Raw genomic sequence first — 26,501 nt, forward strand, 5'->3', positions numbered from 1 at the left:
TCATGAGGTCAAAAATATGCACTACCTAAGGATGCTCCTATATTAATATAACTTATTCTGACTGTTGTTTTTCAAAAGATTCAATTTTTTCTGTATACATGCATTACCATGTAAAATTTTTTTTTCTCCTATTGTAACCCACCCTACCTTGGGGGCCATGATTTGAACAAACATGAATATACACTACCTCATCAGGATGCTTTATCTGAATGTTACTCATCATGACCCTGCTTTTCTTCAGCAGATTTATAAATGACTGTTCCTATAATTTCCAGGTAAAACTTTGATCCCTTATTGTTGCCCCACCTTTCACCCAGGCGCAACTATTTGAAAAAACTTAAATCTACACTATGTCAGGAAGCTCTCTTAGGTTTCATCTTTTCTGGCCCAGTGGTTCTTGAGAAGATTTTTAAAAGATAACACCATATTTTCACCAATTCCTTAAAAGACGGCTTTTCACTTGAACAAAATTGAATCCCATTCACCCAAAGATGCTTTGTGGCAAGTTTGGTTGAAATTGGCCCAGTGGTTCTAGAGACTAAGCCAAAAATATTAAGAAGTTTACTGATAGAAGTAGACGGATGTTGGACAAAATGTGATCAGAAAGGCTTACTTGAACTTTAAGCTCAGGTGAGCAAAAAATCCATACAATATTTTGTTTGACTTCCATGCATAGATTAATGTGAACATAACCTCCTGTACATTGAAAATAAGCAGTTCTACTTATGCTTTCTATAAGAATATCATATTAACCAATCTTTATTGCACTATACCCTTTTGTTATGTTTATCATAGCTTAAATGTTTAATAGGTTCATAAAATAATAGCTACCTAACAAAATGTAAAGCTGATAAAATTATATAAGAGTATAGACTAATTCTTCTAAATCTAAATAAATGTTGGAAAAAAATGGATATTATTTGTAGATATTGATGAATATTATTCTGTATTTTGGGGGAAAATTTATATAATACATATATATATAGCAAGAGCTACATTTCACCCCTCAATCATGTAATGTGTATACATTGCATTTTTTAAAAAAATTGTTTGAAAAATATGACAAATCATAAAAAACAGGCATTTTTATAAAGTAATGAAGTTGTAATGTATGTGTATAAGGGTGTGTATATGTGTGTGTCTGTCCTTGCACTTAGTCCAAACATGATTTCAGTGGTTTAATTTTCCTTTAGGTCATTTACCTACCGATGACTTGTCTCTCATAGATTATTCTTTATAGGCAAGAAAGGACAAGCGTGAAAAATGAAGTAATTTTTTTTTCCCTCAAAAATAAAATTTAAAGGAGGTGAATATTCACATAGAATATAATGTCAATATATATATATATATATATATATATATATATATATATATATATATATATATTTAAATAACTACTCGTTAATTCTTTATAACTGAATTTCTTAACAAATGAATAAAAGCAGTAGAGAAGAAAGAATAAATGATATTATTAAAAAAGGGCCAAAAGTAGCATTTATTGAACACGGTTCTTTGTTTGGATGAAATTCAAGACAGCACAAAGAATGAGACAGATAGATTTATGCTAATTAAGTACAAATACATAAAGATTAAAGAGACAACAGTAATGGAAGCACTCTATATGAAAGACTAGATTATTAACATGTTAAGATAAACTATACATATATAAATAACACAACAAAAAATGACATGTAAAAGAGACAAATTTTACAATGTAGAGATTCTTAAGGTGAACACTTAACAGCATATGATTTACTTAGATAATAACTAAAACACATAACATACCCTAAAGCAAAAAAAAGTATAAAGATTTATCAATTGCAAGCATCACATATTAAAATAGTTTTGCACTCAAAAATATGCTACTGCAATATTGTATGTGATATGTATGGCCCCCATGTAGATACAGATTGTCATGGTGGGGTATTAAAACAAATTGGCTATAAACCTATCTGAGGTTTGTTAAACTGATTATTTAACATTCATGGCAAAAAGGATGTCTCTATAGAACACATTATAAACACTAGCACATGTGAATGTGACAATAATAAAACCTGACCTCAATTTAAATTGATTCGATTCTAAGTCTTCATTTACATGTATATCAACACAAGAAGAAAAACAATACTCAAAGATATACATATACAAAGGATAATAAATATGAGCAAAACATTTGTAGAGGCTATTCAAAAATAATGTAGGATTCAAGTAACATTTTTTTTTCTACAACATATATACTCTTCATTGTTTGGTATGTTAAAGCTGAGTTGTAAAGACAGTGTATGTTAAACAAGAGCAGTAATAAATACACATAAAAAAGCAATGTGAGGTATGATAGTCATAATGTACACTGTTTACAGATTATTCCTACACGTATTTGTAGAGTATCTCCTTCACTCAACACACATTAACAACAACAAATTGTAACACAATTATAATAACAGATGAATAAAATCTATATAAAATGATTTAAATATCAAAATACTTTAGGTACGTAAAACAAATCAATTACACAAAGTTGTGACTTTTTTGTAATGCCCTGTAGACTGACTAAGAGGCTGTAGACGGTATTTGTAGCACCTTTTATAACTGGGTTATTGCCTTCTCTAACCTGTCTGCCTGATTTGCAGTCTTGGCGCGACCTCTGACATAGGTTACGAGGTCATCCTTATCAACATCCACACTAATTACCTACAATGAATAGAAATAATGAAACTGCTATTTATTGAGACCTTAATTAAACAAATTCTGCGAAGAGTGAGGAGAAAACAAAAAAATATTATAATATATAAAAATTTAGTAAAATATTCTAAAACAAGTTTTCCTCTGGTAATTATACTGGTATGTGTACAGTAAAACTTCTTCAGTACAAACACAGATATAGAGTACATTATATTTACAGATATAGCAAAGTTTTTTGGGGATCCCCAGCATTACTGTAAAATTTTATGGTTTTAATGAACTCTGATAAAACAAATTAATTTGATATATGGAATTAATTTTGTGTCAAATAGAGGTAAAAAAAAAAAAATGAATTTTACATCTTTCATAGCGAATTCCTTAAGATCTCAAAATTTCAAATATTCAACGGGCATTATTTTTCATCAGTATTTATATTTGAAATTTAATTCAACAGAAAACTTCAGTTCTCAAAGATATGTCTTGTTTTTAATACTTACCTAAAAATATTGAAGTCATACTTGATGGAAAACATGCATCTTGCAAATTCGCATATATATTTTGACAAACTCATTACACAGATATAACAAATTACAGATAAAGTGAAGTAAAATTCATAGATCCCAACGACTTTGCTATAACCAAATTTTACTGAACAATAAACTTAGTTTTTGTATTTATGCTAATTTGACAAAGTTAGTCCAAATGAATCAGGTATCACTGCATCCTTCAGTGATTGAGTTGAATGACAATTAATATTTTTGCTAAACAGATAGCTTGAAGTTAAAAAAAAATGAATATTGCAAGATACTATATTTGTCAACATAGGTTATTTCCCCCTGAACAGTATACCATTAAAGTATACAGTGAAACCTGTCTTATCCGACATGCTGCGGGAAATAAAATCAATGTCGGATTAGACAGTGTGTCGGATTACCCAGTGCTAAATATTTCTTAGCAGTATGATTGGTGTCAGATGACTTCATTAGGTTTTGAGTACACGTGTATTTAATTGTCAAAATGTTGGCATACTTGTGTGTTTCTTTGTTGTATAAAATATACCTTCGTTAATAAGCATTTCTTTGAGCATTAGTAAACTCTGTAGTAATATACAATGTTTTTTTTAATGGACAAAACAGATGGAACTGCCGATCGCTTCGAGATGTTGCAATTAATTTTTAGAATTTTACTAAAGCAGTAGATATTAAAGTAAATATTTCGTTTACATGTACCTTCTTTACACAGTGGTATTATTTTTTTTTCTACACTACATTTCTCTCCGATTTTTCTCCACTGTTTACTTCTCAACATAGACTGTGCTATTAATACTGTCACGCAACTTATCATACAAACGGGACGTAACTCTGAAACATTGTGATTGCGATTGAATTTTTATCAAACAGTCGTAATATTTTAACATTTAATGGGCAACTTAAAGCGGTATTTTTGCTTCCGGCAAATCTTTTATGTGCACAGCCTTGCTTAATTCAGTGTATATTAACCTGGAATTGAAACTTTTTTCTATTAGACAAGATGTTGCATTCAACTTGTGTATTGTCTACATGTTACGTTCGCCATACTCTTTTTTTTTCTCGACATGGCTTTATGAAGGACTGACTGCATGTTTGATTTTAATTTCAAGCTAAAAATCTTATTTAGTCTGTAAGGTAAATGCAATCAAAATATTATGTACTCTTTTTATTTTCTGTCGCGTGGATGCTATTTCTTAAATGCGGGAATAAAATTGATAACAGCAAAGAGAATCGATTGCCTAATTTTTGAATTCAAAAACTGATCATTTAATGCTTACATAAACACTTTTAAACTACATGTAATTAACTACTCTCTAGGTAGACCAATCTTGTGGCCAAACGGGACATTCATGTTACCTGGCAAGCGGCTAATTACGGAACACCTGTGTAATTATGTCGGATTACCCAGGTGAAATCATAATGTAATTGTCTAGTATTGTTGACAAAAAGCGCCGGAATTCGGAATGTACAGTGGTCGGAATATAGAGTATTTTGTTCTATATCAGATATAATGAATTTTTTTGGAATAAAATACGAGGTCGGAAAGTCCAGTGTGCCGGATTGCACAGTTGTCGGATTGGACAGTGGGCACTGTAACACTGAGAGAGTTAGTAAGATTCCAATACCCCAAGACCAAGACTATTTCCCAAGGCAAAGCTGAGGGAAATAGTCCTAGTCGAGGGGAACTGGAATCTTGCAAACTCCCTCAATGATATACAAATTTAAAATTGTTTTATAATACTGATACTAATTTCAAAGCAGGGATTAGTTCACTTGACCAATGCACAGCAAAATGGGGATTAGTCCATTCACATTGATACCAATATCAATTTCAAAGCAGGGATTAGTTCACTTGACTTACGCATGGCAAAACAGGGATTAGTCCATTCACAGCGATTTCTAGGGAATCATTCACATTTAATGATCTAATTCTATATAGGGAAAAATCAGTAGAGGTATAATAATTTTTTCTAACAAAAATCCTTTTATGTTCACCTAAAAAATTCAATTCATTAAAAATTCAAGTTTGATTTCTCACCTGACCATCACGTGTGACTCCCAGGATACCCTGTGTGGTGGAGTTTAAAGTGGAACAAAAAATGATACTGGTGGAAATTCTGGTGGAACACAAACACACAGAGCTCTCCAGATCACAGAGGTACAAATAGCCATACTTAGTGATCAAGAACAGCAATCCATTTTCTGGTGAAACCTAAAACAGCACATTTAAAGTTAATCATTTGGGAAGATCAAAGCTAAATAATCAGTTCATAAATACTCATATTTAAAATGCTCTATAATCAATGAATGAATAGATGAATAAAAACATTTACATGAAGAGACACAGGGAAATCATATCGGTCTACATCATCAAGAAACTGTATGTGGTCATAGCTATTTTTTGGAGCAAAGTTACCAGGTTTGTATGGGCCCAGCTCTATCACATGAACCTACAAAGTAAAAAAAATGTCACAAAAAGATTCAAGTCAATCATGTATTCTTTCTGTAAAAAGAATTGTTCTGAGAAATAAACTGTTTAGCTGCAAGTAGCATAGAAACCCAAATCTACATGTTTATCATTAAACACAACCCCTTGAAAATAATCTGTGATCATTGCAAGCACGATTTCATTAACTTTCTTTTGTGCTGGAATAATCTTTGAAAGTTTTAGATATATTTAAATATATTCAACCATTATAAAAGTAATGGATAATTTTGTACCTTTCCATGATCCTGTGCATCTCGAGAGCCTACACAGAAGATTGTAGAGGGAGATAAATTGTCTGAGAACTGATAACTACTGAAGCATACAACATGAGCACCAATACACTGTGTGATGTCTTCATCCACACTGTATAACTGTGTAGTTCCTGTTATCTTCTCATCCTGAAAAATCAAGCAAAGTTGTTCAAGACAATAAAACCAGTAATGGAAACAAGAGGCCCATGGGCCACAACACTCACCTGAGTAACTTTGGCCTTGCTGTTTTTCACCTGATTCCCTGCCCCCTCGTAGTACTTATTGTGGCCCCGCCCTACCCCAGGGGTCATGGTTTGAACAATTTAGAATCTACACTACCCCAGGATGCTTCCACTTAAGTTTCAGCTTTTCTGGCCCAGTGGTTCTTGATAAGAAGAATTCTAGAGATTTTTTTTCGACATATTTCAATGCAAAACTTGGATTCCCTATTGTGGCCCCGCCCTACCCCTCGGGGGTCATAATTTGAACAATTTAGAATCAACACTACCCCAGAATGCTTCCATATAAGTTTCAGCTTTTCTGGCCCTGTGGTTCTTGAGAAGAACATTTTTAAAGATTTTTACTACATATTTCAATGTAAAACTTGGATTCCCTATTGTGGCCCCGCCCTACCCCCGGGGGTCATGATTTGAACAATTTAGAATCTACACTACCCTAGAATGCCTTCACTAAAGTTTCCGCTTTTCTGGCCCAGTGGTTCTTGAATGGAAGGTTTTTAAAGATTTTTTCTACATTTTTCAATGTAAAACTTAGATCCCCTATTGTGGCCCGGCCCTACCCCTGGGGTCATGATTTGAACAATTTAGAATCTACACTACCTCAGGATGCTTCCACTTAAGTTTCAGCTTTTCTGGACCAGTGGTTCTTGAGAAGAAGATTTTTAAAGATTTTTTCTACATATTTCAATGTAAATTTTGGATTCCCTGTTGTGGCCCCGCCCTACCCCTGGGGGTCATGATTTGAACAATTTAGAATCTATACTACTCAAGGATGCTTCCACTTAAGTTTCAGCTTTTCTGGCCCAGTGGTTCTTGATAAGAAGAATTCTAGAGATTTTTTTTCGACATATTTCAATGCAAAACTTGGATTCCCTATTGTGGCCCCGCCCTACCCCTCGGGGGTCATAATTTGAACAATTTAGAATCAACACTACCCCAGAATGCTTCCATATAAGTTTCAGCTTTTCTGGCCCTGTGGTTCTTGAGAAGAACATTTTTAAAGATTTTTACTACATATTTCAATGTAAAACTTGGATTCCCTATTGTGGCCCCGCCCTACCCCCGGGGGTCATGATTTGAACAATTTAGAATCTACACTACCCTAGAATGCCTTCACTAAAGTTTCCGCTTTTCTGGCCCAGTGGTTCTTGAATGGAAGGTTTTTAAAGATTTTTTCTACATTTTTCAATGTAAAACTTAGATCCCCTATTGTGGCCCGGCCCTACCCCTGGGGTCATGATTTGAACAATTTAGAATCTACACTACCTCAGGATGCTTCCACTTAAGTTTCAGCTTTTCTGGACCAGTGGTTCTTGAGAAGAAGATTTTTAAAGATTTTTTCTACATATTTCAATGTAAATTTTGGATTCCCTGTTGTGGCCCCGCCCTACCCCTGGGGGTCATGATTTGAACAATTTAGAATCTATACTACTCAAGGATGCTTCCACATAAGTTTCAGCTTTTCTGGCCCAGTGGTTCTTGAGAAGAAGACTTTTTAATGACCCCACCCTATTTTTGTCTTTTCTTGATTATCTCCCCTTGAAAGGATGCTTGGTCCTTCATTTTAATAATTTAAACTCCCCTTCACCCGGGGATGCTTTGTACCAAGTTTGGTTAAAATTGGCACAGTGGTTCTTGAGAAGAAGTTGAAAATGTGGAAAGTTTACAGAAGGAAGGACAGACGGGCGGACGGACGATGGACAACGGGTGATCAGAAAAGCTCACTTGAGCTTTCAGCTCAGGTGAGCTAATAAAACTTCTGTAAAGTCATTTATTTTCATGGGGTCAAATTTTCCTGATTGGGGAAAAAATACTAGTTTGTGGGGATTTTGTTTCATGGTTGAAGAAGTGTGGCGTTGTCTTGATTACAATTTTCACACTTCATGGAGGACATGAATTTGTGGGTCTCTTCACACCTCAAAAACAATGAAAATAAAACCCCCATGAAAATTAGTGATTTGACAGTATTTATTGATATAAAATTGTAAATTTAGCCCTGATGATCAAACATTTACATACACCTGCATATATATTTATGCTCCCGTGCTGCACCTTTTCACTAAATGGGTATACACCTTTAATTACTTTTAGAATCAGTAGGGAAGAAAGTACCGGTAGTGCACTAAAATGTAAAAGTTCCTGAACTTGCAAGCAGTATACATAACAAAAAGAATGACTGAACTACAGATACTTGATATATATAAAAATAACAGAAAATTCCACTTTCAAAACCATCTTTAAATTTGAAATATTTTTGAAAGGAAAGGAATTGAATATTGCATGATGTGTGTATACCCTGAATTTTGGAAATTCTGTAAATTCTCCACTTTTACTTTCATTTTCAGACGTTTTTGCAAATATGTCCATTTTTCCTGAAAATAATTATGATATGCCACCTTGAAATTTTAACCAGTTACAGAGAATTGGATGAGCTTTCATTTGAGGGGTGCCCCATCCTTCAGTGAAAATACGAGGGCTGTTCAATAAATTATGTCCTGAACTCTATAACGTACAACATAGAAAATATTTTACATTAACATTGGCTTTCTCTCATGATTGAATCTTAAATAAATTGATAACCGTTTATGTGACCACATTTAATCATATAGTTTCATTGTGAGAAGCTGGAAAACAAGGGCTATTCGAGACACTGCATTAAAAATGAATGGTAAAGAATTGGTTAACAAGAGTGAAGTTATACGCTTCTTGTAAAGCTTCTGTAAAACTTGTTAAGAATGCAAAAGAAATATTAACTGAAATATGTGATATTTACAGCAACCAATGTTTGTTTTATAGACACTTGAGCAGGTTGATTTCAATGATCAAAAATGATAAAATGGGCATACAAAATGGATACCGTCCTTGGCGACAAGGACTTACAAAACCAATGTAATATTTGTCAACATTCAACAAATTATCATTGATGATGTTTAAATTGACTTTAAGATGCATAGCAAATTTAATAGGCATAATTTTGGGGGTAGTTCACACTGTTTTAAAGAAAAATTTGACAGTAAAAAGACTACGTACTCAATGGTCACCCTATGTTTTGACAAATGAGTGAAAACGACAGCGTGTAACAATATCAAAATAGTTATTTTTAAAAATCAGAAATTATAGTTATCCACATTTGTCTGAAATTCTAACAGATAATGAAACCTGAATCCATTCTTTTGAACCCCCAAAGGAAAATTTACAACAAGATGCACATGACCAAATTAGCAAGGGTCTGAGAAGAGTAACGAATTGCAAGAGCACAAAGAAAGTTTTATATGCCATTTTCTTCAATAGTAGTGGTCTTGCTGTTCAGATTCTTATTTGGGGAGGCCGTTTAATTTCTGGACAAGTCTAGACAGCAAAATTTTTGCAAAAAATTGAAAGGTTTATGAGAAGAAGGAACCAGAATCAGGAATCTACTACATTAATTTTCTTCATGACAGCGTCCAAACCCACACGTCCTGAACAATAAAGGAGTTTTTGGGATAAACAGAAAGTTAATATTTGTCACACCAACAATATTCGCGAGATCTTTCACCGTACGACTTGTTTCATTTTCCAAACTTGAAAAAACACCTTTAATAAAGAAGAAATAAGTCCAGGAAATCATAGGATCTGTCATATTCCAGTATACGAAGGGCATAATCAAAAATGTGTTCTAAAAACAACTAGAAATCTGAACAGTCAGGAAGGGCCCCGCCGAGGGTTAGAAATATAAGGGTGCAGATTAGGGGATGAGAATTTTACTTGATTACAAAAATTTAAAAAATAAAGAAGAATAAGCAATAGCAACTGCTAAATATCCAACAACCTTTAAATAGTATCCTTGTCTTTACATAAGGCAGTAAAAAATGTCATATCTAGTATAATAACTCAATTAAATCTATATTTAAAGAAGAATGAAGCATGTGTGTTCTAAAATGCCAGCCTTCAGTGAATGCAAATATCACCCAGGCTTGACCTTAACTTCAAAACAAATATCAGTTGCAGACAAAGGTGTTAATTAATCTTAAAGTGACAGAAGATAACCCTCTAAAATATTCTGCAAACCAGCAAGATAATCAAACCCACAGGATTACTTATACTGCTCTCTCAACCTTTTCTTCTAAGTTTACAATAAGAACTTTTTCAGCAATGATAGAATGAGGTTATTATCTGAATACCTGTTAAAATAATTAGTATTCTTGAATTTACATAAGGCAGAAAAAAAGAAAAAAAAGAAAATAATAATAAAAACAATATCTTTATCTATATCTTGTTTTTAGAATTCAATAAAATCGTAACTCATTGTGTATTTTAACAAAATAAAGTATGAACATCATTTAAATCCACATTTCAGAGAATGTAACCATCTTTCAGAATTGACCTTAACTTCAAAACAAACTTCATTTGCAGACAGAGATGTTAATTAATCTCAATGTGGCAGATAAAGATAAATGCTTTGGATTTTCTTCAAGAGGAAAGTTAATTAATCCCAAGAGACTCATTGCAGCCTTTCATAGTTTACAATAGGAACATTCTCAGCAGTCATCTCTCTTTGCCCATTCACTCTTATATAAAGTTAAGGAATATACCCCACCACCCCAGCTCCAAACCGGACGACATAGAGAACCAAACTTAGCATCAAAATATGTCTTACTGCCTATTCAACCAACATACCAAATTTGAACTTAATTGGTAAACCCTAAAAAAAGTTATTAGAAAAAAACAGAAAATTTGTGGACGGAAGAATGACAGACGGACAGACAGACAGATGGACAGACAGACAGACAGAGTGATTACTATAGGGCACCCGCAAATCCTTGCGGGGCCCTAATTAGGAATTGAATAATTATGTTACAGACGTGTTTCAAATAAAGAAGCATATTTAAGGGAAATCATTAAGAAAAAATCATTGAAAAGCGCTTTTTGTTTCTTTCCGAGCACCGAGGACATAATTTATTGAACAGCCCTCGTAAGGGGAGAAGCTGTGTGAAAAAATGTCAACATTGTCACCATAGTTGCCAACTCACCCGATTTCGTCGGGTTACACCCAATTTTTCTACCCTTAACCCGATTATTTTTTATGACCCGGTGGGTCATGCTTTTCACCCGATTTTTGCCAAACAACCCGAAAATCTCCCGATTTCCGGATTGGGTTCGTAAATTAGGTTGCACTTTTAACTTCCAGTTACAACCCGTAAACGATGCCAATGGCTATGTTCAGTAGGGCCGTGTACAAGTAAATTTTCAGTGCAGGCGTAAACAATTACGTGAGAGTTGTTTTGACAAAACAAAGTTTGAAGTCAATTTAAAATGGCTTCTGATAGAAAGAGATCGTTATCAGGGCCAGCAGGAACAAATTGAACCAAGAAAATGAGAAATGATATTTATGTACATATCAAGGAATCTTGGAAAACAACTTTCATTAGATGAAATAAAGTGTTCGAAGATAGTGTAGGCATAACTGTACATTTAATAGCACTTGTTAATTAAATTAATTCGGGTTAAGAAAAAATAACTTCAAAAACCAAAATGAGAATACTTTCAAATTTAGCACAAACTTTCCATGTACTTCAAATCAGCAATGCAGATTCTGAAAAGACTTTCCTTTAAACAAGAGGCCCATGGGCCACAATGCTCACCTGAGTAACTTTGGCCTTGCTGTTTTTCACCCGATTTCCCCCTTGTAATACCTATTGTGGCCCCGCCCTACCCCAGGGGTCATGATTTGAACAATTTAGAATCTACACTACCCCAGGATGCTTCCACATAAGTTTCAGCTTTTCTGGCCCAGTGGTTCTTGAGAAGAAGATTTTTAAAGATATTTTCTACATATTTCAATGTAAAACTTGGATTCCCTATTGTGGCCCCGCCCTACCCCTGGGGGTCATGGTTTTTACAATTTAGAATCTACACTACCCCAGGATGCTTCCACATAAGTTTCAGCTTTTCTGGCCCAGTGGTTCTTGAGAACAAGATTTTTATAGATTTTTTCTACATATTTCAATGTAAAACTTGGATTCCCTATTGTGGCCCTGCCCTACCCCCGGGGGTCATGATTTGAACAATTTAGAATCTACACTACCCCAGGATGCTTCCACATAAGTTTCAGCTTTTCTGGCCCAGTGGTTCTTGAGAACAAGATTTTTAAAGATTTTTTCTACATATTTCAATGTAAAACTTGGATTCCCTGTTGTGGCCCCGCCCTACCCCCAGGGGTCATGATTTGAACAATTTAGAATCTACACTACCCCAGGATGCTTCCACATAAGTTTCAGCTTTTCTGGCCCAGTGGTTCTTGAGAACAAGATTTTTAAAGATTTTTTTCTACATTTTTCAATGTAAAACTTGGATTCCCTATTGTGGCCCCGCCCTACCCCCGGGGGTCATGATTTGAACAATTTAGAATCTACACTACCCCAGGATGCTTCCACATAAGTTTCAGCTTTTCTGGCCCAGTGGTTCTTGAGAACAAGATTTTTATAGATTTTTTCTACATATTTCAATGTAAAACTTGGATTCCCTATTGTGGCCCTGCCCTACCCCCGGGGGTCATGATTTGAACAATTTAGAATCTACACTACCCCAGGATGCTTCCACATAAGTTTCAGCTTTTCTGGCCCAGTGGTTCTTGAGAACAAGATTTTTAAAGATTTTTTCTACATATTTCAATGTAAAACTTGGATTCCCTATTGTGGCCCCGCCCTACCCCCGGGGGTCATGATTTGAACAATTTAGAATCTACACTACCCCAGGATGCTTCCACATAAGTTTCAGCTTTTCTGGCCCTGTGGTTCTTGAGAACAAGATTTTTAAAGATTTTTTTCTACAATTTTCAATGTAAAACTTGGATTCCCTATTGTGGCCCCGCCCTACCCCCAGGGGTCATGATTTGAACAATTTAGAATCTACACTACCCCAGGATGCTTCCACATAAGTTTCAGCTTTTCTGGCCCAGTGGTTCTTGAGAGCAAGATTTTTAAAGATTTTTTCTACATATTTCAATGTAAAACTTGGATTCCCTATTGTGGCCCTGCCCTACCCCCAGGGGTCATGATTTGAACAATTTAGAATCTACACTACCCCAGGATGCTTCCACATAAGTTTCAGCTTTTCTGGCCCAGTGGTTCTTGAGAACAAGATTTTTATAGATTTTTTCTACATATTTCAATGTAAAACTTGGATTCCCTATTGTGGCCCCGCCCTACCCCCGGGGGTCATGATTTGAACAATTTAGAATCTACACTACCCCAGGATGCTTCCACATAAGTTTCAGCTTTTCTGGCCCAGTGGTTCTTGAGAACAAGATTTTTAAAGATTTTTTTCTACATTTTTCAATGTAAAACTTGGATTCCCTATTGTGGCCCCGCCCTACCCCCGGGGGTCATGATTTGAACAATTTAGAATCTACACTACCCCAGGATGCTTCCACATAAGTTTCAGCTTTTCTGGCCCTGTGGTTCTTGAGAAGAAGATTTTTAAAGATTTTTTCTACATTTTTCAATGTAAAACTTGGATTCCCTATTGTGGCCCCGCCCTACCCCCGGGGGTCATGATTTGAACAATTTAGAATCTACACTACCCCAGGATGCTTTCACATAAGTTTCAGCTTTTCTGGCCCAGTGGTTCTTGAGAAGAAGATTTTTTAATGACCCCACCCTATTTTTGTCTTTTCTTGATTATCTCCCCTTGGAAGGGGGCTTGGCCCTTTATTTTAACAATTTAAACTCCCCTTCACCCAAGGATGCTTTGTACCAAGTTTGGTTAAAATTGGCCCAGTGGTTCTTGAGAAGAAGTTGAAAATGTGAAAAGTTTACAGATGGACGGACGGACGGACAGACAGACGGACGGACGGACGACGGACAACGTGTGATCAGAAAAGCTCACTTGAGCTTTCAGCTCAGGTGAGCTAAAAAAAATTGCACACTTAATTCAGGTCAATACTGAATAATGAAACCTTCAATGCTCTTTTAACATGTAAATTTAATCAATATATATTAAATATTTTATCATTGTTATTAAAGCCTTTAATAAAATAATTTCAATACACAAATACTTATATATACATATATATTAATTTGATCATGGTACTAAATGTGTCGTGAATGTTGTTACGTGCTATGACCAGATTTTTTACTTTCCAAATCTGGTCATGACCAGATTTTTACATGTTGGAGGTTGGCAAGTATGATTGTCACCTATGGGAAATGTACTAGTGGACTGTATCCAGATAGAGGTTCATATTCTTTGTAAGATATTTTGGACTTTGTGACACAGAGATGTTAACCATAGTAAACCTGCTTCGTGGAGTAAATTATCCATTTTGACGAGAAATGCTGCTGAAATGGTTTACCTCTGGTATCAAGCCTGTGATTGCTAACCACTTCAGACTGGAGTCTGCTTTATAACTGATGATTTCACTGAATGTCAAACGATTGTGTCTCATAAACATTTTCACAGGTGGATTGTCATCTGAAAAGTAATGTTCTCATTAATTATAAACTGTAATTTGAATATTGAAGCTTTTTTTTTTTTTTTACACAAAGTAGTTTTTCATCAGTTCTTTCAAACAAATGAATTGAAAAGCAGATGACTCAATAATTATACAAAGTAGGAAGCAAAGGATTTTATTAAGAAGTTGTAGATTTCTTACTCATGAGGTAAAGATTTCTAACATAAATTAAACCATAGACATGCAATATAGCATAGCCCCTCATGGCCCTGGGGTCTTGCAAAAGTAATTCAATTTATACATGCAATACATATGTCTTAGATCATCAAATTACATGTAAATGTACCTTGCCATAGGTCCCAATGGTATATAAAACTCTCAGTTACCATAGCGATGATGTCAGAGTTCAACCATGTCCAGAAGGCTATAGGTTCATGAACCCTTGATTTACTAATCATAGCATTAGTCTCAAAGTTATAGACCTCCAGTCTCTGTCCACCTGTAGTGTACACAATACAATCATTACAAAATGACAGCCAAATGTTTCCTGAAAAAAATCCAGTATACTTATATATACATTTGAACTTCATTATCTTGAACTTGGATATCTCAGTTACCATGGGTATTTCGAAATGAGTTAAAAGTCCTAACCACTTTTTCTTTATGCATTTTAACCTCAATATATCAAATCATCAGATATCTTGACTTTTTTTTTCTAGGTCCGATCGAGTTCAAGATAAAGAGGTTTGACAGTATTTTGTTTTTCTATGGATACAGGAAAAGAAATATGTCCTCTTTCACATTTCTACATCTTTGAAGTACTTTGGTATATGGTCATTGCTTGTCATTTGAATTTAATTTCATTTCATACAGGTATGCAAATTGTAAAATAAAATTCTCTCCATAGGGTAAGTTAAATACATACAAGTACCGGTACTTTAACAGTAATTAGAATGTACTATAACTTAAAATCAGAATGTATTTCAACTTGAATCAAAATGTTTCAAAAATATCAAAGAACTGATCAACACTCACATTTAACTGCTATGATTGGCTGAGATGGGTTCACTTGCACAGAGTCTGCTTTAATTGGTTCAGAATATTTGATGCTGCCATCCAATGGGTTTAAAATAGTCAACTGAATGATAATAAATCACAATGTAAAATGATGTAATAATGACACACAATTTTTTTTATACATATATCAAAATCAAATATTCTTAAATTATATAGTGAAATCAAAGCTCTCTTGTCACTTTCGCAATTGACAGTAATACAGGTCTACTGGACATGATAGGGGCCTAGACCACTGGGATGCAAGGCATCTACTAAGTAATATCTGTAAAATGAAACTTTTGACTGTAATGCTATACCTCTGGCAAGAACGTTTCAAGTTTGTTTTTTTTTTTTGTTTTTTTTTAAATAATCAAATTGCAGACAGATAAAGAAAGATATTATTTAAATATTATTATATTATTATATACTTTAAATATTATTATATACTTTAAATATTATTTAAATATTTAAAGAGAGATATTAAAGAATCAAGTTTCTAGCAGAGTCTTTAGTAAGACTGACATCCTAGATGTCAATTTAGCAATCAACATTTACATGGGCTGACCAAAACTGAAAAATACCAAAGATCACTAACTCAGTCACAAAAGAGACACATAGCTTTTTGACTAAAAAAAATATACATGTGTATTTGCTTTGAATATATATTCAATGTTATAACTTCCACAGATGGATTCAGAGATAGAGAGAGGGAGAGAGAGAGAGAGTAGAATTTTATTGAAAGGTACTAAAAAGAGCTAGGTTCACTTTATGCATAAAATGGCCCTGTAGATATACCAATTTATTGACTAACACTTTATGTTCCATTTTTAACATCAAGATAAAGTAGAGACTTAGTGCTTTCATTTCCTATTAAAAATTTTCTCCTTAAAGCCAAGGTCTTGGAAAACAGGCTTCATGGAATTGCAGTGTTCTTGAATTTTAAGGAAAACAAGTATATTTGAGTACTTTCACAGAAGAGAAATAATATGAGCGCACCCTCTGATCTAAAAAATAAAGCATGCTTTGTAATCCTCAGAAATAGTTCTATCATTTAATAGTTGCATATTTTAGATCAGAGGTTGCGCTCTATATCAAATATTGAAAAATACCTTTAAAAATATGCTGTTTTTGTAGAATTTTTCAGGATATGAGGAAAATAATGCATTTCATGACATCATAATGCATTGGCTAGCCAGAAAATTACATCATTTTTGATAGATACGCAGTCACCAAAGGTCTAAATGATATTTCATGCAATGTCGACTAAAACCAAGCAGTTTCAGTTTTTCTGAAATTCACAGGGCCAAAAAAGGCCCTAAGTGAACCTTGTTCTTTATAATAGACAAGATTTAGGAATACTCAATATCCAGATTTGACAGGTTTTACTGTATTTACATCTACTTGCTATTACTAATACAATGTAGTATTATAATGAGTACTTTACTCACAAAACATTCAATAAAACAACTCCCTTAAAAACAGGATGTAATGTGTGAAATAGTAGTGGGTAAGACAAACTGAATTTCCCTATTGTGTTTATCATTTTTATGTCAATAAATAATGTACTCTATTTTCTGTTTAAACCACATTTAGAAACCTATTAAAACATACCTAAAGTTTTACTTAACAGAAACAGCTGTCATCTGTCCAAAAATAAAAACTGACAATTTTCATATACCGGTATGTTAAAATGCTTAATTTCATTTTCATGCTAAGAACCCTGCTTCAAATAGAAATATTACAAAACATGTGCTATTGAAATGTCTTCCTATGTACCTAGATTTTTTTTTAATCAAAAGAATGACTAACAAGAAGTCTGTGAGCCAATGCTCACTAATAATACCCCCGCTCTGATGTGAATACAAAAGTTCCGTTATGGACAAACACAGTGATAATCAGGAAATTGACATTGGATTTGTAAAAAATGAATCCCAACATATGGCATGCCTAAACAAAGATTGTGCTAAAATTTCAAGCATCTGCGATGAGTAGTTGCTGAGAAAACTATGACCAAAATTTGTTATGTATGGTACGGACAGACACATGGATAAACAGGAAGTTGACATCGGATTCATACAAAAATGAATCCCGCCATATGGCATGCCTAAACAAACAGTGTGTTAAAATTTCAAGCACCTGCAATGAGTAGTTGCTGAGAAAACTGCGACCAAAGTTTTTTATGTGCGGTACTGACAGATGCACAGATAAACAGGGAGTTGACATCGGATTAGTACAATGAATCCAACAATATGGCATGCCTAAACAAAGATTGTGCTAAAATTTCAAGCATCTGCAATGAGTAGTTGCTGAGAAAACTGGGACCAAAATTTGTTACGGACAGACAGACAGACACACAGACAGACAGACAGACACACAAGGGTAAAGCAGTATACCCCCCTCTCCTTCGGAGTGAGGGTATAATAATGCAGTTTTACCTCTTATTCATGCATCAATTCAGTTGAATCTATTTGATCTATTATTTACATAAATTTATGTCACATCAAAAAAAATGCAAATGAACTGTTTGGAAAAACACACTCAGTGAGCTTATCTTCATAACTTCAACAGTCTAAGGATTTCCAATACACAGTAAAACTTGTCTTAACCAGATATTACTGGTTCGATAGAAATTGGCCTGATTGAATAGATATCAGTCTGGATTAGACAACATTTTAAACAATTGAATTTTAATGAAAGCGACTAAGAATTTCTATCATATTGGCAAAATTTCGGATACACAACATCCAGATTAGACAAGTTTTTACTGCATATACATCTACTTGCTATTACCAAATCTACCAATCATTGCTAAGTATAAATCTCAGACATATTCATCAACAGAGTCAAAAAGTCTCTGTATTAGGTTGATGTATGATCAAACTCACCTGAGATGTTTCCCCCTTAGTGTTGTGTCTCACGGCCATCCATTTATCTGTTGTCAAGGCAACACGAGTCCAAGTCACATACTCCAGAGAAATTTCCAAATCTGACAACTGTAAATTAAAAAATATGTCATAACTGCCTTCATATTGTGAGCAATCACTAAATAAAAGTCAATATCTTCATGCCAAACGCTGTCAGTCAACCTTTTCTCTTTTTCTTTTTATTATTTTTTCAAATATCCATAATAGTCTTAGTTTAATGGAATACTTATGCTTGTTTCACTTTGTCAAGTCAATTTCTCTCAATCTCTACAGCTGTTAAGTAAAAATCATTTGTTAATTATACTTTGATTTACTCTTGGCAAAAAAGATTATTTTAGTGGCCATGGCAACACTGTTCATCAAAAACAAAAACTGTTAAAGAGCATTATGTGTAGTCTACTTGTGTACCAAGTGTCATTACAATTTAACCAAATTGGGCTTCCATGGTAAAACTCCTTGTGGAAATCATGATGTATTCAGTCACTGTGTATGTCCCAAAAACTGGAAAAGTATCTGCTGGAGAACAGGCACTTGCCTCTGTGATAAATTTTTATCACCTAGTATTATAAATTACAACAAGATATGTTATTAATATACTATGGGGGTAACCTTTTATTACAGAAAGAAATGCCTGTGTTTTGGAATAAGAAATGAAACTCGGGACAAATATTGTAGATGCTTGAGTGAAACCCGGGACAAACTAATATTGCAGATGCTTAAGGAGGATGTTTTGTTGTATTATATGATGTGCATCTGTGTTTTTGCATCAGTTTAGATGATCAGTATTTATTAACAAGAACATGAGGAAAGCAAAAAAGGAACAGCGTGAGGCAGATCAGGAATAAATTCTAGTTCCCAGAACTTTAGACAGGTGCTTTGCTAAGATAACAATGGAATTAAGCTATGGTAACCTGGTTAACAAACTTTCATGATCTCTACAAATGAAACTTTTGACTGTGTAACAGGAAGGGAAAAAGAACAAAACTATGGGTGAACACAAACCCCTGACAAGTGTTCTACCCCGCTATCTGGACAATGCATGTGAGCAAAACTGCCTCACCATCACCTAGCACCCCCCCCCCCCCCCCGGTTCCTACGGCCATGCATAAACAAGATGGCTTATATTCCATTCGGGTCATTATTTCCCAAACAGGCTATTAAATTCCATTTGGGTGATTGGTCCCAACTTGCTAAATAGCTATGTAAATGGCTTCGTTATATATTTGATCACAAGCATTGCTTGAAGCAAACGAGTCTGCCTGACCACCATAACTGCAAGGAGAGATTTTAGTCTTGTATACCTGTGAAGATGCTAAAGATTCGAATACTAGCAATCGATTCAAATATCAAAATACAACCAATTTTACAAAGTACAGTGTACGTCTTTGCACGAGGTTTGTTTATCTTACCCGAAGAATTTCTTGAGTTGATACTGGAGGTTTTGATTCAGCTTTTTCTTCCTCCATAGTTGGAAGACCATCTTAAAATGAACATATATTCACGCACATCCTTTCAGTCAAACTTTATCTAGTTTATTTCCGATGTACACACAAGAGACGTCTGCGGGGGTGTTATCTTCATCACTGGAGCTCTTACTTGAAGGAGGCAAGAAAGGTCGCAACATTTTAAACTTCCGGTGATTTCCCAAACAAGTTGACAATCACAATGTGAATGTGGCCCATACAGTATCTTGCGTGTTAAATGTTGTTATGCTTGATTAAAGAATAATGGCATATTTTCAGCCAACAGGACAAAAGAGACTAACAAATGTAGCAGTGGTTAGACTTAAGAAAGGAGGCAAACGATTTGAAATAGCATGTTATCCAAATAAGGTTGTTTCCTGGAGAAACAAAGTGTAAGGTTGTTGTGCAATTTATCAAATGAATATTTCTGTGTTTTAAAGCTAGTTTTTTTATTTTTTATTTCATGGATATTTAAGTTAAAGTGAGTTTTACATAATTATTTTAATCATAAACCCTAATGTGTATGCTGTGTTATTATTATCCTATGGGTTAAAAGAATTATTACTGAAACAAGTGACAGTGTATGTTAAATATGTACAAGGCAGTGCTCACTTTACTGTCACAGTGATTGTTATCTTAAATGCTTCTGCATTCTCTTGTCTCGTGATCAGTTAAAATGACAGTATCAGTTGAAGCAATTCCTTCGCCAGTCAGTGTGACATACCTATATGTTTTAAAATTTTCTTTTAAACATTTCTCAAAATAACATTAACTTTCAAGTGCATACAGCATGTCAAATCCACAGAAATAAACAGAACAAAATTATACATTTCATTTTGATGAACTAAGTTTGTATGTATATTTTTTGAGGCCTAAATAATTCTTTAAAAACATTATTACTAGAAAATATGAAAATATGAAACATCTCTACTCTCTACACTATAGTTCTTTTGAATTGTTTTAATCTAAGTTTCACATAACTGTATTTAAAAGTGCAATCTATTATTTACAAATGTAGAAAATGGTTTATTTGTTAATATTGTTACATTACTTGTAAGTTTTGGTTAGCAAGTCTAAACCACAGATAACAAATGTTAATTATAGTTTATATCAATAGTTTACCAGTCAAGGCTTTGAATTTGAAAATTTAGGCAATTATTTTATTAACTAATGTTTTACATCATTTTCAAATATTAAGGGAAGTTTTGTTATGTAATGGGAGAGGAGAAAAATGTGATGGACCAGACTGGGATTTGAACCCGGGCCCCCTGAATATCCAGTCTGGTGCTCTACCAACTGAGCTATCTGGCCACCGGTGATCAATCCCATCTGACCACCACATTTATATTAAAACCAAAATCAAATCTTAAAACAAATGTGGATTTTGTGACAAAACATTCTGGAAATTAATAATATGTCAGATTTATTTCCTCCAATTTCAATTTTACTTTTTTTTTTTATACATATACAACAGATTTTTATTAGAATGTGCTTGTCTTTTTTTAATTAAGAGAAACTGACATTGATGAGGTCCTTCAGACACACACAGTTTTTGTCAACGTTTCCAAAGGGGAGGTAGCAAAGAATGATGACCTGAAGAAAGTATTTGGTACAGATAATCAGTCAGAGATTTGTTTACAGGTAAAAGCATCACACAAAAATTGTAATCATTACCAGTAATAATGACTTTACATTTTATGTGTAAATGTATGTTACATCAGCACACATAATTACAATAATGAGAATTAGTGGTCTCAATCCTTATTACAACTTTATGTCAAACTTTCATTTTTAAACATTTTTGACATTTTATCTTTATTATTAACTTCACTCCTTAGAGACACAAAGAATTTATACTTTAATGGTAAAACGCCCATTGTCTGTACATCTGTTTCTTTGTCCAAAAAAATTTTAAAATGCTATTCCAATTCACCTACAGTTTTTGCCCAATTTTAATGAATTTGTTACAAATGTAGAGATACCTAATTCTCTTCATTGATGAATAATTGTGATGAACAAAGTCAATGTTTCCATAATTGCAAAACAAGAATTATCTATAGTATTTTTTTCAAAATGCCACTCTTCTGACAGTTTTTGACCAATTTGATGAAATATGATAGAATATAGAGTACAAGTATCAGTTTTCAGTTTTGATGAATTGTGTTGCCATGGTAACTAAATAGAATTATCAGTCAAAATCAGTATATTTTCCCCCTGCAGTTTTTGTATAAAAAAATGTTTTAAAATTGAAGTTAATTTTTAAAAGAACACATGAACCAAAGTATTTCAGTCTAAACCTGTTAAGCTACAATTTCATCAAAGACTTCTTGTTGTATGATGAGTCATCTTTTGCAGATTTTGAAAAAGGGTGAACTGCAGGTGTCTGAAAAAGAACGCCATGCTCAGCTTGAATCTATGTTCAGAGACATTGCAACAACAGTATCTGACAAATGTGTAAACCCGAAAACTAATCGTCCCTATACTGTGACTCTGATTGAAAAAGCCATGAAAGACCTTCATTTTTCAGTAAAACCAAATAAAAGCACCAAACAACAGGTAACTGTACTTCATAAACTGAAAAAATAAATTAGCATGTAAATTTTGTTTGTGATAATTTCATGAGAAATTGTTTTTGTTGGACAGGCCCTAGAAGTTATAAAACAGTTAAAGGAGACACAGACCATTGATATTCAGAGAGCCATGATGAGGCTTAGGATAACAGTACCAGGTAATTATGTCACTCCAGTCAGAGTTGGGGGATGGGACATACAATGTACTGTTATAGTTCCATCTAATTTTTTCCACATGAGTTTTCACAGATGGTTTGGACAATTTTAATGAAACTTAAGAGTAATAAAACTTTAAAGTATTATCACTCAGTGTAGTTGTGCATGCATAATTCAAAATGGCCTCTGTTGGCATCGGAATGGAGGAAGGTCAGTTTTGGATGACATTCCTTATTGCTTGCAATAGCAAAGTTTCTAGTTAGAAATTCTGGTTGGTAAATTGTTGAGAGGCTTTGTTCATAGCATTCTCACAATACCATGGGACCTGAGTCAACACGTTACCATTGTACCCCTAACAAATTTCATTCGATATCTTGTGGGCTGACTGAAGCAATGTCTTTTGAGAAAATTGCAAATCTGGATTGTTTTTCTTATCTCTCAACCAATCACATTAAGCCTTTCGGTGATAAACAGTGCATAACGTGCATTTAAGGTCACTTGGCACACCTCGGCCGATTACATCATTGATGTAGGGTACCGTAGTCAGCCGAGGTGAGCCGAATGCATTTAAGGTGTCAACTGATTCCTTTCTGTTTACATTATCTGTCTACTTCAATTTGATTGATGCTCCTCAATGAGAGAAGCCAGCCCGAAGATATCAAATGAAATTTTTTAGGGGTCCAACGGCAACATGTTTACTCAGGACCCCTGACGTTGTGAGGATGTGTTCATAGATACTTCAATAAAAAAAGAGTTTCTTTTGAGCCATATGTATGTCACAAAGTCGCAGAGAAGTCGACCCAACTTGACAGAAATATCATTATTACTGGCAAAATGATATCTAAATTAACTCAGAGCACAGATAATTCTCTCAGACCAGAATTGCTTTTCAAAATTACTCTGTTAATACAATATGTATGTCAAAGATGTTAATAGAGTTATCCCCCTTAAAATATCCTTTACACAGTTCATAGACTACACCAATATCTTAAACATTTAGAATTCTTTTGCGATATTTATTTGGTCAGCAGAATTTGAAAGTTTTTACAGTTTGCATGATATTTCTGCAAAAAGCATTTTGTTCAAGAAATTGATTAAAGCATCATTGAAAAATTCAACAGGAAAAGAAGGCAAAAAGGTTAAAGAAAAATTAAAGAAACTTGCTACCAGAGTGGAAGAAGAGGATTTTTCTCCTGACCTTGAAATGGTAAGTACACTCTTCACATAAAATAGGAAACATCTGAAATACTATTGTTTATATTTTATACTGTTGTCCTTTAAAATGTTCCAGTGTCCAAGTTGGAGATCATATCAATATAAATCATTATTTAAAGCACGAGCAACTATGATTGCTGTATTACAGAGTAAATCTAGTCACTACTTGATGTCATTTTGTTCAAGTTAATGAGAGAATAAACATTATACCATGTACAGATGAACTTTGGTATCTTGAGATCAGTATTGCAAATACCATAGATATGTACCTATGAATACTATGAAGTATCTCAGAATTTTTTCCCATAGTTCTAGATGATGTGATTAATGATTCACTGTATATAATCAATATTTCCTAGAGAAAAGTTATTAACAATTATATTTTCACCTTCTGATGTTTCATGATTTTGACTTATCATCAATGTACACTGGATAAACTGTAACATAAAGTTTCACATATAAAGCAAGCAGTATATTTTTAACCAGAAGAGCTAATGCATTCCAAAGAAATTTATCATTTTTTCAAAATGCCACGCCTCCTACATTTTTGGTCCAATTTCAATAAAACTAGCTAAACAAGTAGACTACACTAAGATACATAATTCTATTCATGTGTTCATTGAACAGTGATCCATGGTTTAATAAAAATTTCTTTCAAAACCCTACTTCTCCTACATTTTTGGTCGAATTCCAATAAAAATTTTCACACAAGTAGACTACACCAAGAAACATAATTCTAAATATTGGTTTTTGATTTCAACGTGTTGCTAAATGGTACTTACTGAATTGTAGAAATTTCTATGAATTTCTTTTCAAATGCTAGTTTTCTTACAGTTTTCGTCTGATTTCACTAAAACTTTTTACACAAGTAGACTACACTAAGATACATAATTCTCTATATTGGTTTTTGATTTCAGTGAATGGTAATTGCTAAAAATAGACATAATATATCTGTAGAAACTTTTTCAAAATGCTACTCCTCCCACAGTTTTGGTCCAAATCCAATGAAACTTGATACACAGTAAACTACACTAAGATGCATATAATTCTGAATATCAGTTTCTGATTTCAGTGAATGGTGTAGCCATGGTTACTAAGAGTAGCATTTTCTATGAATGTCTTTCAATCAAAACAGTTTCAGTCCAATTTCAATGAAATGTATTTTTAATTTCGATAAATGGAATTGCCAAAGTTACTTTAAATAGAAATTTCTGTGAAATTCTTTCAAAAGGCTTCTCCTCCTTCAGTTTTAGTCCAGTTGCAATAACAAGACTAAACCAAGGATCCATATTCTATAAATCCAAGTGCTGCATTTCTCTTCCTTTGTTACAAGCATAAACCAGTAGAGCTAAGTCTTGTCAGAGACTTCTTTTTCAAGAATGTCATATGATATTAACAGCTTTGACGCTTCTGCATTTTATCACTTTGTTAAAAAAATCTTCAAACTGAAAGAGCATCATGTTCACTTCACAAAGAAGAGTATTAGTCTTGAAATATTGATAGTTTTTCTAAAGACTTTTATGTGTTTCCTTCAAGTCGATTGATCAATGATTCAGTAATTGAATCTACAATGACTGTGCCTTTCTGTTTTTCCATTTCAGGTAATTTTAGTTGACCCTGGTTGTTTTCGAGAAATTGATGATCTTGTCCGGACCGACACTAAAGGTAAAGGTCAGTTAGAGGTCATGAGCCTGAAGGACATTGAAGAAGGGGATGAGATGTTATGACAGTGGAAAGTAACTTACAAGACTACTGACCTCCAATTCTGTCACAGATTCTCAGGACTTTAGTCAATTAAAACGGATACACTGTATTGTAAAAGTTAACATTTTTACAATGTTGTTTTATGCTTAAAAGAAAAAGCAATTATAATATTGCATCATTTATTGCAGTAAAACTGAGTTTAAATACACACTTTCAATGCTACAAATGTGTACCTTTGATAAGGCCATAATTTTATCATACAAGTATTGAGCTTTAAAATAAAATGAATATACAGGTACTGTACATGCGTTTTGTTTTCATCAATGTAACAAGCATACCTATATTACATGTACACAGATTGATATTTTTTTCACATTTGGTGCCTTCATTAGTGCACTTATTTATAATCATGTCAAAATTTAATTCTGGACAAGTTTATGTTGTAAACCCTGATGGGGATTCTTCAAATGGACCGTGACTGACATTTGCATTTAAATTTTTAGGTAAAATAAGTACATGTACAACACTGTGCAGATGTTCTTTTCACTGTGTGAACTTATTGAGTCTGTCACATTTGACTATAATTTGACAAGATCTCTTCAAAAGCTATGTAATGATAAAACATATATAACATTGACCAAGCTAGAGCACATTGCGAAACAATATGTATTGATAGAAACCATTTTCAGTACTATCTTTAACAAATAAGGCCATTGAAAACAAGAAGAAAAATAGCTTTTAAACTACAACAACACCCCCCCCCCCCCCCCCCAAAAAAAATAATAATAAAAA

The 26,501-nt window shown here is 33.8% G+C and overlaps 2 protein-coding genes across 2 annotated transcripts; one reads left to right on the top strand and one right to left on the bottom strand.

The window, feature by feature from the left end:
* Nucleotides 1-2,482: 2,482 nt before the first annotated feature.
* Nucleotides 2,483-20,201, bottom strand: LOC133197797 (clathrin heavy chain 2-like). The gene is made up of 9 exons (XM_061334008.1): nucleotides 20,011-20,201; nucleotides 18,563-18,670; nucleotides 15,657-15,759; nucleotides 14,968-15,120; nucleotides 14,523-14,641; nucleotides 5,934-6,098; nucleotides 5,546-5,662; nucleotides 5,251-5,424; nucleotides 2,483-2,691 (listed from the first exon to the last, which is right to left on the bottom strand). Exons 1-9 carry the CDS (start codon nucleotides 20,065-20,067, stop codon nucleotides 2,584-2,586), a joined length of 1,104 nt encoding a protein of 367 aa, XP_061189992.1. The 5' UTR covers nucleotides 20,068-20,201; the 3' UTR covers nucleotides 2,483-2,583.
* Nucleotides 20,202-20,243: 42 nt separating this feature from the next.
* Nucleotides 20,244-26,012, top strand: LOC133197798 (ribosome maturation protein SBDS-like). Its single transcript, XM_061334009.1, has 6 exons — nucleotides 20,244-20,456; nucleotides 21,576-21,705; nucleotides 22,420-22,620; nucleotides 22,708-22,792; nucleotides 23,912-23,997; nucleotides 25,607-26,012. The coding sequence occupies exons 1-6, from the start codon at nucleotides 20,329-20,331 to the stop codon at nucleotides 25,730-25,732; spliced, it is 756 nt and encodes a 251-aa protein (XP_061189993.1). The 5' UTR covers nucleotides 20,244-20,328; the 3' UTR covers nucleotides 25,733-26,012.
* The last annotated feature ends 489 nt before the right edge of the window (nucleotides 26,013-26,501 follow it).

Source organism: Saccostrea echinata, unplaced genomic scaffold, assembly GCF_033153115.1.
Source record: "Saccostrea echinata isolate AGI-Se365-2 ecotype Australia unplaced genomic scaffold, CSIRO_AGI_Sech_v1 ptg000030l, whole genome shotgun sequence".
Classification (NCBI taxonomy): Eukaryota; Metazoa; Mollusca; class Bivalvia; order Ostreida; family Ostreidae; genus Saccostrea; species Saccostrea echinata.